At 34.7% G+C, this 14616-nt stretch overlaps 1 protein-coding gene across 2 annotated transcripts in view; it reads right to left on the bottom strand.

Moving 5' to 3' along the window:
• Positions 1–14616, bottom strand: part of LOC129234222 (elongation of very long chain fatty acids protein 7-like) — a 41197-nt gene that overhangs the window by 17217 nt on the left and 9364 nt on the right. Inside the window, exons 2-4 of one of the 2 annotated variants that reach the window (XM_054868154.1) lie at positions 4682–4730; positions 2991–3181; positions 1436–1516 (exon numbers count right to left, since the gene is read on the bottom strand). In XM_054868154.1, coding sequence (XP_054724129.1) covers positions 1436–1516; positions 2991–3181; positions 4682–4724 — 315 coding nt within the window. In that variant the 5' untranslated portion in view covers positions 4725–4730. Of the gene's footprint in view, positions 1–1435; positions 1517–2990; positions 3182–4681; positions 4733–14616 lie in introns of both variants that reach the window. The other variant, XM_054868155.1, reaches the window with a different exon arrangement.

Below are 14616 nucleotides of genomic sequence, written 5' to 3'. Positions count from 1 at the left end.
TTTAACCTGCCAAACCTCTATTTTCGCAACCGTTTGTCCTAGATGCATACTTCCAACTGCAAAAATGCTCAAAATCAGATACAGAGTTAAGATATTGAAAGTTTGAAGTAAAAATAAAAATGAGTAAAAAAATACAACATTTAACTTTTATACGGGCCCCAGATACCCTACCTTATATTTAGGGAATTAATATCCATTGAAAACCAATTTCAACACAAAAAGTTTGAAATTAGTACGACCAATATTCACTGCGATATGAAATGCATCGTTTTGTGACTTACAGCACTTTAGACGTGCCGTCAATCACACCTTTTGGGGGAAAACATAGCGGTTAACAAGTGTTTAAAATTATATGTGTGCATAGAGAGGTTTTTCAAATTCTTCGACGTTTTGTAGTGTGTTCTTAAGTATCACGGCATAACATTTGCATGAATTTTCGAATAGCAATGACAAATATAAATAAGTTCCTTGTTTTGTTTTTTTACTTTGACGACCTGTCATTCTTCTGAAAGGGCGATAAGTTCCAATCTAATCTTCTGTAAGGACCCTTAAAACTTTAAACTGGAATATCTCCCTGAGTTTTGGTCGCACAAATGTAAAGTTTTTGTGTCAGTAATAGTTTTCAATTGAGATAATTTCTCTAAATGTAAGTTGTGGACCTAGGGCCCGTTAAATTTTGCATTTTTTGGCCTCTTTTATTTTTGCTTCAAACTTTCAATATCTTAACTCCGCATTTGATTTTGAACATTTTTGCAATTATGCATCTAGGGCTAATTGTTGCGAAAATAGAGGCTAGACTAAAAAACCTTTATTTTCGCAACCGTTACTCCTAGATGTATACTTCCAATTGCAAAAATGTTCGAAAACATAGCAGTTAAAAACTGTATAAAATTATATGTGTGCATTGAGTGTGCTTTTTCAAATTTTTCGCTGTTTTGTAGTGTATTTTTGCATATCACGCATAAACCCACTACATACCATTTGCATTTACTTTTGAATAGCAATGAGAAATATAAATAACTTGTTTTTCTTACTTTGACGACCCTCCATTCTTCTGAAAGGGCGATAAGTTCCAATCTTATCTTCTCTATGGTCCCTTAAAACGTTGAACTGGAATATCTCATTGAGTTTTAGTCGCACAAATGTCCATTTTTTGTGTCAGTAATAGTTTTCAATGGAGATTATTTCTCTATATATATTAGTTTGGGGACCTAGGGTCCGTATAAAAAATTCAATTTTGTATTTTTTGGCTCATTTTTATTTTTGCTTCTAACTTTCAACATCTTAACTTTGCATCTGATTTTGAACATTTTTGCAATTGGAAGTATACATCTAGGACTAACGGTTGCGAAAGTAAAGGTCTTGCAGGTTAAAACGAAACACCCTGTATATGTAATTAATGCAAAATAGTGTAATAATAAATATCAATACCTACTTGGGCAGCTTCAGGATTTGTCTCTGAATCAAGTTTTCCACAGATGAAGGAAACTCCTAACTTTGGCATGAATAGAAGACCCTTTAAAAGAAAAAAAAGAACAATGTTTAAAATGTTATTTATTCAAAAGGAAACTCATTTGTTGTTGTTTTATGTATTTGTTACACTTTTTACTTTTTCTAGTCAGGGACTGACTTAAAGATATCAGGATATTGGAAACAAATTTATTAGGGGCCCCTTAAGAGAATCGGCAAGTTTCAGTTTGAGTTAGGTGTTCATTTTTTAGTCAAGCCAAATCTATGAAAGAAATACTATTAAGCAAAAAAAAAAAAGAAAGTGAAGTAGGGGAATGTGGGGCAAAGTAAAATGGTTAAGATGGCTGAGTTTTTTCACAATGAACAAATCAGAAATTTGTTTCAAAAATTACAGTACACAAAGAAAGTACATTCTATTTTATAATAAAGAATGCGTTGAAACAGAATTTTTTATTTTTGGCAGAAAATTTGAGTCTTCAAAAAAAAAAAAAAATAAATAAATAAAAGTGGAAATTTTTCACTTTTTTTCCTGGGGCAAAGTGAAAAGTACAGTATTTTTGTAATAAAATATTTCGTAATCGATTATAAAACATATTTTTAATCAAAAAACCAATAAATAAATGTTTGAATGAATAAATGAGAAGATAATGAAACAATAAACGAATAATTAAATGAATAAATCAATTAATATATGAAGAAAAATGAGCGTGTAAAAGAATGAATGAATAAGAAAATAATTGAATGAATAAGAAAATAGATAAGTGAATGAATGAATAAATGTAAGTGAATAACTAAATGAAGAAATGTAAATGAATTAATAAATGAAAGCGAAAGTTATTTATATTTAAATGATTGAGTGAGTAAATCAAACAAACTATTTCACTTTGCCCCGCATGTACTTGACTAATTGTACAATTTATTTAAAATGCAAATAAGCTTAATAGTAACTAAATTAATTCTGCACGAATATTAGGAGGTCTTAATTAATATTTAAAATGTTAATAACAAGAACTTTATCATTTTATAGTAACAAAAATAATTTTTGTTTTGCAACAAAATATTACAATGTGACTACCAATTTTTTTTAAATTACCTATATTATTAAATGCTTTTAATTTTCGACGGTATTTTTTTCCTGACTGGAATAGACTACATATGATACTACATAGTTAAAATAATCCCAGATAGGTGGAGTTAAAAGCAGAGCAAATATTTCACCTATTCACTTTGCCCCCATGTTTCCCTACATATTAAGGAAATTGTTTAAAACGCTTTTTTATGCTTTTTATTAAATAATTGCAAATAAGTTATACTTCTTTTAAACATAAAAAAGATTTTATTAAAAGAAATTTCTTCTTCAACAGTAGAATGTTGATTACAGTTAAAAAGGCAGGGTGAAAGTACCACAGTTAATGTATAGAAAAGCCCTGAATAATAAAACAATTGATTTGAAAGCGACATAACTTTCAATTAACAAAAATAAATTAAACAATAATATTGAAAACAAAATGCTAACTTACTTTGACAACAAAATATATGTAATATAGGACTAATGCGAAGTTGTATACTATAATAAGTTTTCGTAATTGAACAGGTTTTCTATTTTTCATGATGGCAGGACCAATTTTCGTGACGAAAAGAATATATGAAGTTACTGAAAGTATCATGGGTGCGATGCTCCGAAGGAGGAAAAAATTTCGTATGGAAGGATCTGAAATGATAAAAGAAATGCATAAAATAAGTAATGGAATTTTGAAAAACAAATAAAATCATTACCTGTGCATTTTTACAATTCATACGTTTGGAGGTTCGTCGCGATGCATTTTCAGGGGCTCATTTGTCAAATGAGGTAGTGAGAAGCAAAGGGATACAAGTGGCAAAATTAAAAATTTGGAGATAACCAGTACAAATGGTAGGTGAACCCCTCCTCTGTCTTGGGGCACGAGATTGTACTAGTAGTCCTGGTAGGTGCTGCTGTACAGCATGATTTAGAAAAAGAAAATCAATGAAAGCCTACCTAGGATTTCATCTTAAAACGCATTTTACTCGAAACTTAAAATAGTCCACTTGCATCCTTTTGGCCTTTTGCTTCTCACTGCCTCAAATGTAAATTTCTTTCATTACACGTGCAGTTTTGGATTAATTTTGGGGCCTATATGCCGTGGAGGTTCTTCGCTATTGCAATATTTGCGATATGGTAAATTTACTAAGTGTCCTAGTGCATCAATCGCATTCCTAGCTTTTAATAACTTGAAGCGATCGTATTTTCGGTTATTCATAGAAGTATAGTTAAGACATCAAAATAATTAAAAAGAGACAGTTTATGAGGTCCTAACAGGTTGAAAAATCTTCGTTTGCAATATCGGAAAAGATTCCTTTGAAATAAATCTTTCATCCTCGCCGTAGAGATTTCATAAATGCTCATTTTAGTAACGTTTCAAATTTTAATTTCATGCTGTCTGAGAACGATGCAAAGGAAGTAAAGCCTGACTCTGATACTTTGAAGCCTGATATGGAGGGAGCTGATTTCCTCTCGGCGAGAACAAGCAGCAAGAGGAGGAACAGCTACATTTTCAGAGTTGGACTACTATAGCAGTATGCTTGCTATTGGCAAGAAAATCTTACATCGCTCATTGTTTCTCACTTGAAAGTCGTATGCTACAATAGTTCTTTCTCTCCCCCCCCCCCCCCATTTTTGAATAAAATATATTTTTCGGTTTACTATATCTAGAAACGGGAACGTAATACATTCTGAAGAACGCGGAATGATTTAAAATGTTCAAATGTTTTTTTTTTTTTTTTCAAAGAAAGAGCTGCTCACCAGTAATAAAACAGGTCCAGGATACTATTAATTGCCAACTGTGCAGTAACGGAGCCAAACTTCATAAAGACTCAATTTCTGAAATAAATATTCTTCACCCCCTATTTTAGCAAATGGAATTACTTAATTCTTCGTCCATCGGATTTTCTCTAACCAGAGCCAAACTATTAGAGACTTTGTTCAGAAACATCTTGGATAGACCACAAGCGTAGAAGGTTTTTGACACGGGTCATGGAAGGCTCAGTTCCGATAGTAAATTTATTCCCAGTAAGAGATTCCAATGAAGTATAATTTGTTACACATATTATTTCATTATCATGAAAGTTATCATGTAAGAACGCTTAATAAATCTTGAAATATGCAAGGAAAATATTATGTTTATCCACTTACCTCCACTAAAAATGAACTCTCTGTATTGTTCTGCTATTGTCATGATTTCCTGTAAAAACGACCGAAATGTTACTCAATTTGTTTAAAAATCAAAATCTTCAAAAATTGCTGCCTCGAAACCTTTTATGTTATTTTCACTGAAGCAACGAAGAATTGAAAATTTAAATTAATGTACTTTTTCTTTCCACTCTCTTAATTTAGATAATTTAATAACTTTTTGTTTGCAAGCAAAGTAAGATCTTCATGATATTTTTATTTTTTGCATTCAAAGATACAGTGAAACTTGTGTAAGTTGACTACTTGCGGTGCATTGCTTTAGTGGTCAACTTTAGCAGTTGATCAACTTATAGAGGTTGAATTATATGATAAGATCCAATTCTGTGCCGGAAAATAGCGGTCAACTTAGACAGGTGGTCAACTTACAAGGGTGGTCAACTTTACAGGTTTTACAGTGATAGGTCATCTAAAATAGAACTGAAGTGACACATTAACAAAAAATTTTGCAAAGAAAAAAAATGGTGACCCATTTGAAGGAAAAAAAGTAATGCCAGCCATTGTATTATATAAACAAAAAATCGAAAGCAAATTTAATTTACTTAATTTTTTTTTTTTTTTTTTTTTTTTGCGGTAAGTGGCCAGCTGTCTTTTGAACGTTTTCTGTTCCCTAATAGCCATGATACTCCATCATTATGCTATTCAGATTAAACATTTTGAAAAACCCATTTCCTTATGATAGTCCGTCATGGTTTGATTTTCGCAGATCTTTGATTGCCCATAATCGTTGACAACTAATGCAACTGTTACGCTTAGATTTTCCTGTTGACGTCTTACATAACTTGCACATGAATTATGCACTTCAATTATGTTTCACTAGTTCTTAGAAATTTTTACAAATGCGCACAAAACGATAGTCATTAAAGAAAATAAATTGTTTTCATAAAAAGGGGGGGGGGGGGTTCTTATCTGCTGATCTTCAATGTCTCTTCCAATCACTGCAAAGCTCGAAACAGGAGCAATTTTGACCAACAATGGTTATTGGAAAAATAACCAAGCAGTTCCATTCTGAGAGGCCCGTGGTCCGAAGCCACTGCTCTCGTACATCACATACGTACTAACTACTTTTCTCCGCACACAACCCACCACTTAGCTGTTATCCTTCGGCTCCATCGTCCGGGGGGTCCGCGTAGAGGATCCCCTGCACGACAGGGTGCGACGGTCGATAGTCGTTAAGTGCTACGGACGGGCTTGGTGCTTATTGCGCCGGGGAAGGTCCCCGTGCTGGGCGTCAGCCCAGCTGGGAGTTTACCCCTTAATGTGTGAACCTTGCTCACCATGAGATACGGTATATCTCCCCGTATCTCGTTGGTGTGCCATACTCCCCTATACGTACTAACTACTACTCAAAATTCGGCAAGCGTGTCAAAATCTCAAAAATCAATTTTTCTCTCCTCCCCCCCCCCCCTCCTCCACTATTTTGCGTCTGCTTTAACATCCATTTTTACAAATGTACCGTAATTTGGTATGTAATCTGATTCCTCCAGTACACGCATGACATAAGCAGTAATGTTCCCATCAATTTTTCTGAGGGTCTACTCCCAATAATCCATCACGCACAATATGTGAATGTGATCATACACATAGCATGTCATAATGTGAAAATTTTTTGAAGCTTGAGGGTATACGTTATGTGTCTAAAAAATGTTTGAGAGCATACGGCATATATGGAGTATAACCTTATAGGAACATCATTGAACATAAGGACCCGTTAATAGGGTGGTAAATTACTCACAGCCCAATACATTAACGCGAAGATAGAACAAGGACAGGAGAGAAAGTAAGTATATCCGTGCCTGGACCGAGACTCGAACCCAGAATCTCCCCGTCCGCTGTCAGTTTACTCTGACCCATAGACATGGGTGCCCATATGCAAAATTTTAAGAGGGGGCGGGGGGTTCTCAGATATTTTCCCTATGGTGTAGCATGACATTTTCCTCATGGAAACCGATTTCAGTACAGATTAAAGTTATTAAAATTTGACATTTTTAATAACTTATGCACTAATGGCTGGGGAAGAAATGTTTTTACATTTCTGTAAAAAAAAAAAAATACTAAAAGCAAGAAATTTCTAATTTTTAAGGGGGCGGCTTGAACCCCCACTTGCCCTCTATATGGGCCCCTATACCCCTAGACAAGACGGTTGGCATCCGTCTCACTTAACTCTCAAATTAATTTTAAAGCTATTTCAAGTTATCCAGTACGCATTAGTTTGATCCATTCCCATTGGCAGTTTGGTTACGCTAACAATTAAGAACATTTATGCATCCCATACACAAGGCGGTAAGTTGAAAAAAAAATTTCGAAACAAATGCAGGTCAACTAGTTTACTGACTTTTGTCGTTCTGTCCACACGAGGCAAGGTATTTGAATCAAGTTTTATTCTAATAAGCCGAATTTATTTTGAAAAAACTGCTTCACAGTGCTGTTAACACTGAACCACATTCACATTCACTCAACTAGTTTGTGAGTGTAGAGTGTAGAGTAGAGTGAAAGTTTGTCAATGTCCCGATGAGTTGGATCAACTAAAAGGTTGACTCTACAGACGGAAATGAGAATGGTGGTGGCACATGTGCCTGATGGGTTAACTGTCGTGTGAAAGATGCCGATTGATATCATCATTCCCTCCTTCAATGCTTAAACCAATGTCAAATTAGCTTCAAAAACCGAAAATTCTCACACTTCGAAGCCATTTTAAATTTGTACGAGCTCTACCATCAGTGTACCGGAGAAAGATCAACTTGATTTATAATGAATTGAATCTTCTTACAAAAGGAGTGTATGCACCCTGTATTTTTGAAACTCATTTAATACCATTTTAAGGAGGGTATTCTTGGTACCTAAACGTCTCTCAATCACAGCATTGCATCCTGGAAATCTCTGAAAAATATTTTAACGAAATCATAGAAGCCTTAGTTCAAAAATTTAGTCAAAGATATCCAAATGTAGCAATTTTGCAAAACATTTGCCCCAAATGTAGCGACTCATTAGAGACTGAGTGGGTGCCGTATTCGTTATGACACTATATTATGTCGTTATGACACATTTTAAGTGAGTTATCAATTCTGACGGCGGTTACAATTTAAAAACTGTATTTTTAAGGAATGTTTAAAATTGAGGAAGAAGTGGAGCATGTTTATTTTTCTTTTATATTTTTGAAAATTTTGACATCTAAAAATGTTTTTTAATGCTTAAAAATGTTTCAAAATATAGTTTTTTATTTTTTTTTCTTAAATTTTAGCAAAACCGCCCCAACAAACAGTTGTATTCCCATTGTTGAATAAAATGAACAATATAATAAACATTTTACTCTTGAAATAACAATGGTATTCAATTGTTACCCCAACAATATTTCGTTCTCAAGAATCGTTCTTCGTCATTTGGAGAAGAACTTTCAAGTTGCTAACATAAAAGTGATTTCTCTGCGATTTTTGAATTGAATATTGAGGTAAGATTTTATTTTTTGAAACCATTTTGTATAACAAACTAACGTATGTTACTGCAGTGGATAATATCTGCGATCTTAATTTTTACTTCTTTGGTGTCAATTTCAGTATAGACTATAATGCTGGCGACAAATCGCCAAGTTATGGGTCGCCAAGTTTCTGTCACCAACTTGGCGATATATCGCCAAATTTGGCGACAAAAATGACGTTTTGAATCTGAGTTCATTTTTGGTGTTATTTTCGGTAATTAGTGGCGCATTGAATGAAACGTTGAAATTTGAAGAAATAAATTTCTAAAAGATTTTTCTGTATCAGATCACGAGAAACCAAGGGAGAAACTACAATATTTCTTTTGCTCCCTCTAAGGCATTATTATATTACATTTGTTTTTCTTTACACACGTTCTTCTCCTACGTTTAGTTATAACGCACGTAAATGAGAACAAGCACCCTTCTTTCTTTTTCTTTTCTTTCTTTTTTTCTTTCTTTTTTTTTTTTTTGGGAAAAAAAAAGCATAGATAATTTAATAGTAGCACAATGTAGTATAAGGTCGAGATCATATTTGTTTCTGTTGCAAAATAATGCTTTGGATAGAATTTAATTTTTGTCATTTAAAGTTGCATAAATCAATATCATGAAAATAAATCCCATGCTTTGATCCTTGCCAAATTCGTCTATAGAAATTTACTCCATATAGTGAAATGAGCGAACTTAAGCATTTCAGTTTAATGATACTATTCAGTGTGTGAACTATTTAATTCATATGCATTAACTCAATGCATTTTACTTCCGTTTACGAGTCCAGGAAGTCTTTTATTCGCTTAAACTGTATCCCTTAAGTTTCGGCCTAAATGTTTGATTTTACTCACTCCCAACTGAAGGTGGCGCGTTTTTTCGATACTTTCGAATGTATATAGCTTGTTCCTTACGAAGTTAAATAGTGCGATCTAAAAAGAACCGAACCTTTTAGTGATTGTATAAAATAAGCCTGGCAATATGTTTTAAAGCAAATATATATTCAAAATAGGATACAATTAACTCGATGCAAAGTTTTTAAACGGTCACCCAATTCATCCATAGACTTTTCAAATTCTGTTTTAAAAATGTTTTTTAACACCTGTGTCACAGCTGCATGAGAGTTTGGAACAATATCGTCAAAAGCTCTTTTCAATGTGGATACTTTAGTTTTGGGAACAGAAAATGACCAGGCGGTGATAGATAAGGTGAATCGAAGACACAAATCCCTTTTCTGCCCCCGAAACTGAAAACTGGAATGAAAAGAGCTTTTTATGATGATGTTCCAGCAATGGGATTGTTTCCGAAATTTTAAAACTATTTTTTTTCTGAAAGAGCATGCTTAAAAACATAGGATCTGACCATTTTTCAAATAATTTGACAAAGTTTAACATTTAAAAAAAAAAATCGGTGCGCAGATTCAATTTCTTTTTTACGCGTTTGCACATGACATCACAAAAGATGAAATGCCATTCACTGGTGCCATTAGCGCAGAGCGCATTATTAAATTCGCTTCTTTACTCATATCCACTGGCAACGATATAGTTGATAGCAAGCATAGAACGCAATATTTAATTCGCTTCTGTATTATCATAACCTGGAAATGCGGTAGACAGCAAGCGTAAACATTCTGCACGCCAGTAGAGTAGCGGCAAAGTACATCACTTGTGACTTCATAAAGACAACGACTTGTTTGAAAAATTGGACATTTTAAAAAATTATTTGAAAATCAAACGTTGTCAAAATATAAGATTTTTATTCGCTTCATGTTTTTTTGCTCATTTTATCAAGTTTAGTGACTTAAAGTAGTACTTTTGATTAAAGGAAACAATCACATTCAAGCAGCGTGCCACTGGTGTAAAAGAACATTCCCAAAACAGAATTAAAAAATTCTTAAATTCAAATGGCCGCTCAAAATGTTGTTTTGATTTAAATGAAGCTATTTAGAATAACTAAGCTTTAAACATGTTATCACGCTTATTTTATCCCATCACTAAAAAGTTCGATAACTTTTAGATCGCAATGTGTATGTTCATCCAAAATATCTGTTTTTACCTTTCCCGGGTTAATTATCGTACTTAGGCTTGCTCGTATATTCGTACGCACATGAATCTCGCATAACTCAAAAACAGTCTGTCGCAAAAGGTTGAGCATTTGTAATTAGATTGAGTAAGATCTAGCTATGCAGTACCTCTTTTGGTTGCGTCCGGTTGTTCTAAAAGAGGTTAGCATACTTATTTTATTTTTTGTTGTTAATTTCAATGCAGACTAAAATAATGTCATAAATTGGCGACCACTTAGTGATGCATCGCACATCGCCAAGTATTTTTTTTTTTGCTAATTCGGTGACATACCGCCAAGGTAAATGATCTTTTGAATCAGGAGTGAGTTTGGTAAATGTAGCGATATTTATTGAAAAATTTGGAAAATAAAACTCTTTAAATGTCTTTTCTGCATCGGTTAACGATAAACCAGGGCTGAAATCATATAAAATGACTCTAAGGCACTATTAAACAGTATTTTTGTCCAACAACAACTTCATCACTCATCACATTCGAAAGTAAAACTTTTCATGTGTACTACAATTATAAGTTTACAAAAGTGTCTAAAACATTATGCATTTAGGAAATATCACTTAATTTGCGTGCATGAGCACATCAGTTTTTTTTTTTTGAGTTATTAAAAATATCAACTTAATTTAATTGACGAAAGAAAATTTTCTATTTACGTGAAATGAACAAAAATTTGCAGTACTGGGCTGAAAATGAACTCCTGAAAATTATCTGAACAGTTCACTAATGACAGAAACAATCAAATTCATTTATTCGCTTTTTTAAAAATATAGCTATATTGAAGCTCTAGGTGATGTTATCCCACTTGAACCAAGCTAAAATAAAGGTGTTGACTTTTCATTCTTCTAAAATCAAGTAAATGCTTAATTTTTGAACTGTAACAAAGGCGAGCACTAATACTTATTAAAGATTTTTTTTTAATGTTCAAAAAAAAAATGCAAATAGTGCATGATATATTATTTTAGGACTATGTCTTCGTGCTAATTAGCTACGTTTAAAATTACTTTTTACGTTTCTCCAAAGGTAAACATTAAAATAAGTAACGAATTGAAAAATATTGGGGGAACGGTAAACGACTATGTTTGTTTTTGCTGAATAGATCACATTATTATTGCATGAACATTTTTTTGGTTGAAATATGCATAAATTAACATTTATATATTTTCAGATAATGCACTACTTCAAAGCTGCTTTGCTTTCGGCTGGGCTTCTTGCCGGAACGGCCACAATTGCTTACCTCTACAAGCGATGGAAGCGTAACTGGTAAATATCTTTTGATCTCATCATTATTAATAAAAAACGCTGTTCCGATATTTTAAGAATTCGTTATTTCTTTTATGACTTTAAACCAGAAGTGGAATATATTCCCCATCCTGCAATTTTTATCTTATTATTGTGAACAAATATGCTCAAGCAAAGCGTATTATTTTTGATCTTTAAAAATTTAGGAAACAACTGAAATTTTGCACCAAGAACGTTCAGAAGTACATTTTAAAGTTTTTCTACATACGATGGCGCAAAGACATTTTTCTTGAGAGTTGCGGGAGGGGGTTTTAAGGAGAGTTCATCCCCCCCTCCCCGTCCCAGCTGCGTCACCCCATCCTTTATATTTTCCTACTGTATTTAAAGTTTACTTGAAAATACTTCAGAGCGCAGCTTTATTTATTTGCCACGAATCATTTAAAATGCTGACGTGAGCCTCAAAAATTATTTAGAATTCCCTGCCAGGAGAATGAAAAACCCTTCGTGCGCCAAAGTTTTTTTTTTTATTTTTTGTAGAAGGAGACTAAAGGCTAAATGAAGATTTTAAAATTCATGAAATACACAGCCAGCTCAGTCAATTCCAGCCGAAAATTGCAGTTTCGTGCTTATTAGCACTCATCAGCCCGACATAGGAAGTTTTTGAGCTGGAGGTGGAAAACCTCTTAAGGAAGCCAAGAGTGCCAAACAGGTAGCTAATATAGAATTAGCACTGACCATACGAGTGACCGAAGCAATGATTTGGTTCAGTTTTGCCAAACTGACCCCTGGGTACGCACCAGTAGGCCGAACTGACTAACTTTTAGAGTTAAACCGAACCATTGCTTCGGTCACTCATCGGGTCAGCCCTAATTCTATTTTGGCTATCAGTTTGCTTGGCACTCTTGGCTTCCTTAAGAGGTTTTCCACCTCCAGCTCAATCACTTCCTGTGCCGGACTGATATAGTATGATAGCTGGACTAATAAGCACGAAACTGCAGTCCTCGGATGGAATTGACTGAGCTGGTGGTGTATTTCATGTATTTCTGCTTTCTGCCATAGCTGTGACTAAAGGAGGATAACTTACTGAATACAAGATTCTAAAAGCTGAAACTATGTTAGGACGAAATGTATTGCTTTTATGCTAACGATCAATTTTCTTTTTAAGGAAATTTATTTCATTTATGTTCATTTATGTTCATTCAATTCATTTATGTTCTAAATTTCATTGCAGTGGTGATGACACACAGGAACCTTCCGACATTCGCAACAACCGTGACACTGCTAACCGTCACGAATCTTACGTGCTCTTTCCACTTGAATCAATGCAGTCAATGGAACAAACTATGCGAGAAATTCGCACCTTATTGAATAACTCTCGGCCAATAATGCACGCACGAACTTATCCAAATACAGATCTGTAATACTGAATTATGATAAAGTTCAAATAGATGATGAAACTAAATTTGAGTACACATTTCTTGAAGAAGTTGTTTTCCTTTATGAACATGGCACTGCAATCTGTCCAATTCTTACCTCAAGCAAGTCTGTAGCGTCTGATTTGTCGTCTGCCAAGACTCTTTTTCCTTCGACCACTTTTTTATCGACTGCGACCCCCGGACATAGAGAAAGATGTCTACTAAGTGAAGGTCCGCATCTCCTTTTGGCTATCTCGCCTCCCTCTCCAGCCAGGAAGGAGTCAGCGTTTCGTTACTTTTTTCAAGAACATCTTCAGTCTAAATCATCTGCAACCCCCCAGATCACTTACGGATTCCATTTTGCCTTCAAAGATGGGTTCTGAATGAAGATCGGCATCTCCTTTTGGCTGTCTCGCCTCCCTCTCCAGCCAGGAAGGAGTCAGCGCTTCGTTACTTTTTCCAAGAACATCTTCAGTCTGGATCGTCTGCAACCCCTAGATCACTTACAGATTCCATATTGCCTTCAACGATGGGTTCTAAATGAAGATCCGCATCTCCTTTTGGCTGTCTTGCCTCCCTCTCCAGCCAGGAAGGAGTCAGCGCTTCGATACTTTTTCCAAGAACATCTTCAGTCTGGATCGTCTGCAACCCCCAGATCACTTACAGATTCCATATTGCATTCCAACGATGGGTTCTGAATGAAGATCCGCATCTCCTTTTGGCTGTCTTGCCTCCCTCTTCAGCCAGGAAGGAGTCAGCGCTTCGTTACTTTTCCAAGAACATCTTCAGTCTGGATCGTCTGCAACCCCCAGATCACTTACAGATTCCATATTGCATTTCAACGATGGGTTCTGAATGAAGATCCGCATCTCCTTTTGGCTGTCTTGCCTCCCTCTCCAGCCAGGAAGGAGTCAGCGCTTCGTTACTTTTCCAAGAACATCTTCAGTCTGGATCGTCTGCAACAGCTAGATCACTTACAGATTCCATATTGCCTTCAAAGATGGGTTCTGAATGAAGATCAGCATCTCCTTTTGGCTGTCTCGCCTCCCTCTCCAGCCAGGAAGGAGTCAGCGCTTCATTACTTTTTCAAAGAACATCTTCAGCTGTATTCATTTCGAAGTTACTATTTGTGCGAATGTTCTGCTTGAATCTTCATCACAAGACGTCCGTTGCTTTTCAGGGAACTTGCCTGTTAGTTTCCGTTAATTGAGAACTGACTAGAGAGCGCTTGTCTAAACACTGTCTGGAAAGCGCATTTTTCTTCATATTACACAGAAATAGTTACAGAAATTTTAATAGTATTGATAGAATTTTTGAAATTTTCAATAAAAAAAGTTTTTTTTTTTACATTTTCTGTAGTTTTAATTTCTTTTAATTCTTTATACATCTAGAGCAGTTATTAATTTTCATATACTAAAAGTGGTTGTCTTTAAAAGACAAACGAACCAGCCGAGTTATTCCCCAGACAGACAGCCCTAATTAGAGGTTTAATCCTGCTGATTGGTTAAAGAAGGCTTCGATAGATGAATGGGGTGTCTGACTGGTATTTTCTTCCGCAGGTAAAAATAGCCGTTGAAGATGCGACGAACACTGCTTTTAGAACTGGGAATTAAATTATTTTCTATGTGCTACATAATTGACGGAAAGTATACTCTAAAGATCATGTAAAACAGCATACTGAAATCTAAATAA

The sequence above is a fragment of the Uloborus diversus genome, chromosome 1 (genome assembly GCF_026930045.1).
Source record: "Uloborus diversus isolate 005 chromosome 1, Udiv.v.3.1, whole genome shotgun sequence".
Lineage (NCBI taxonomy): Eukaryota > Metazoa > Arthropoda > Arachnida > Araneae > Uloboridae > Uloborus > Uloborus diversus.
This window is presented reverse-complemented; position numbering and strand designations above follow the sequence as displayed.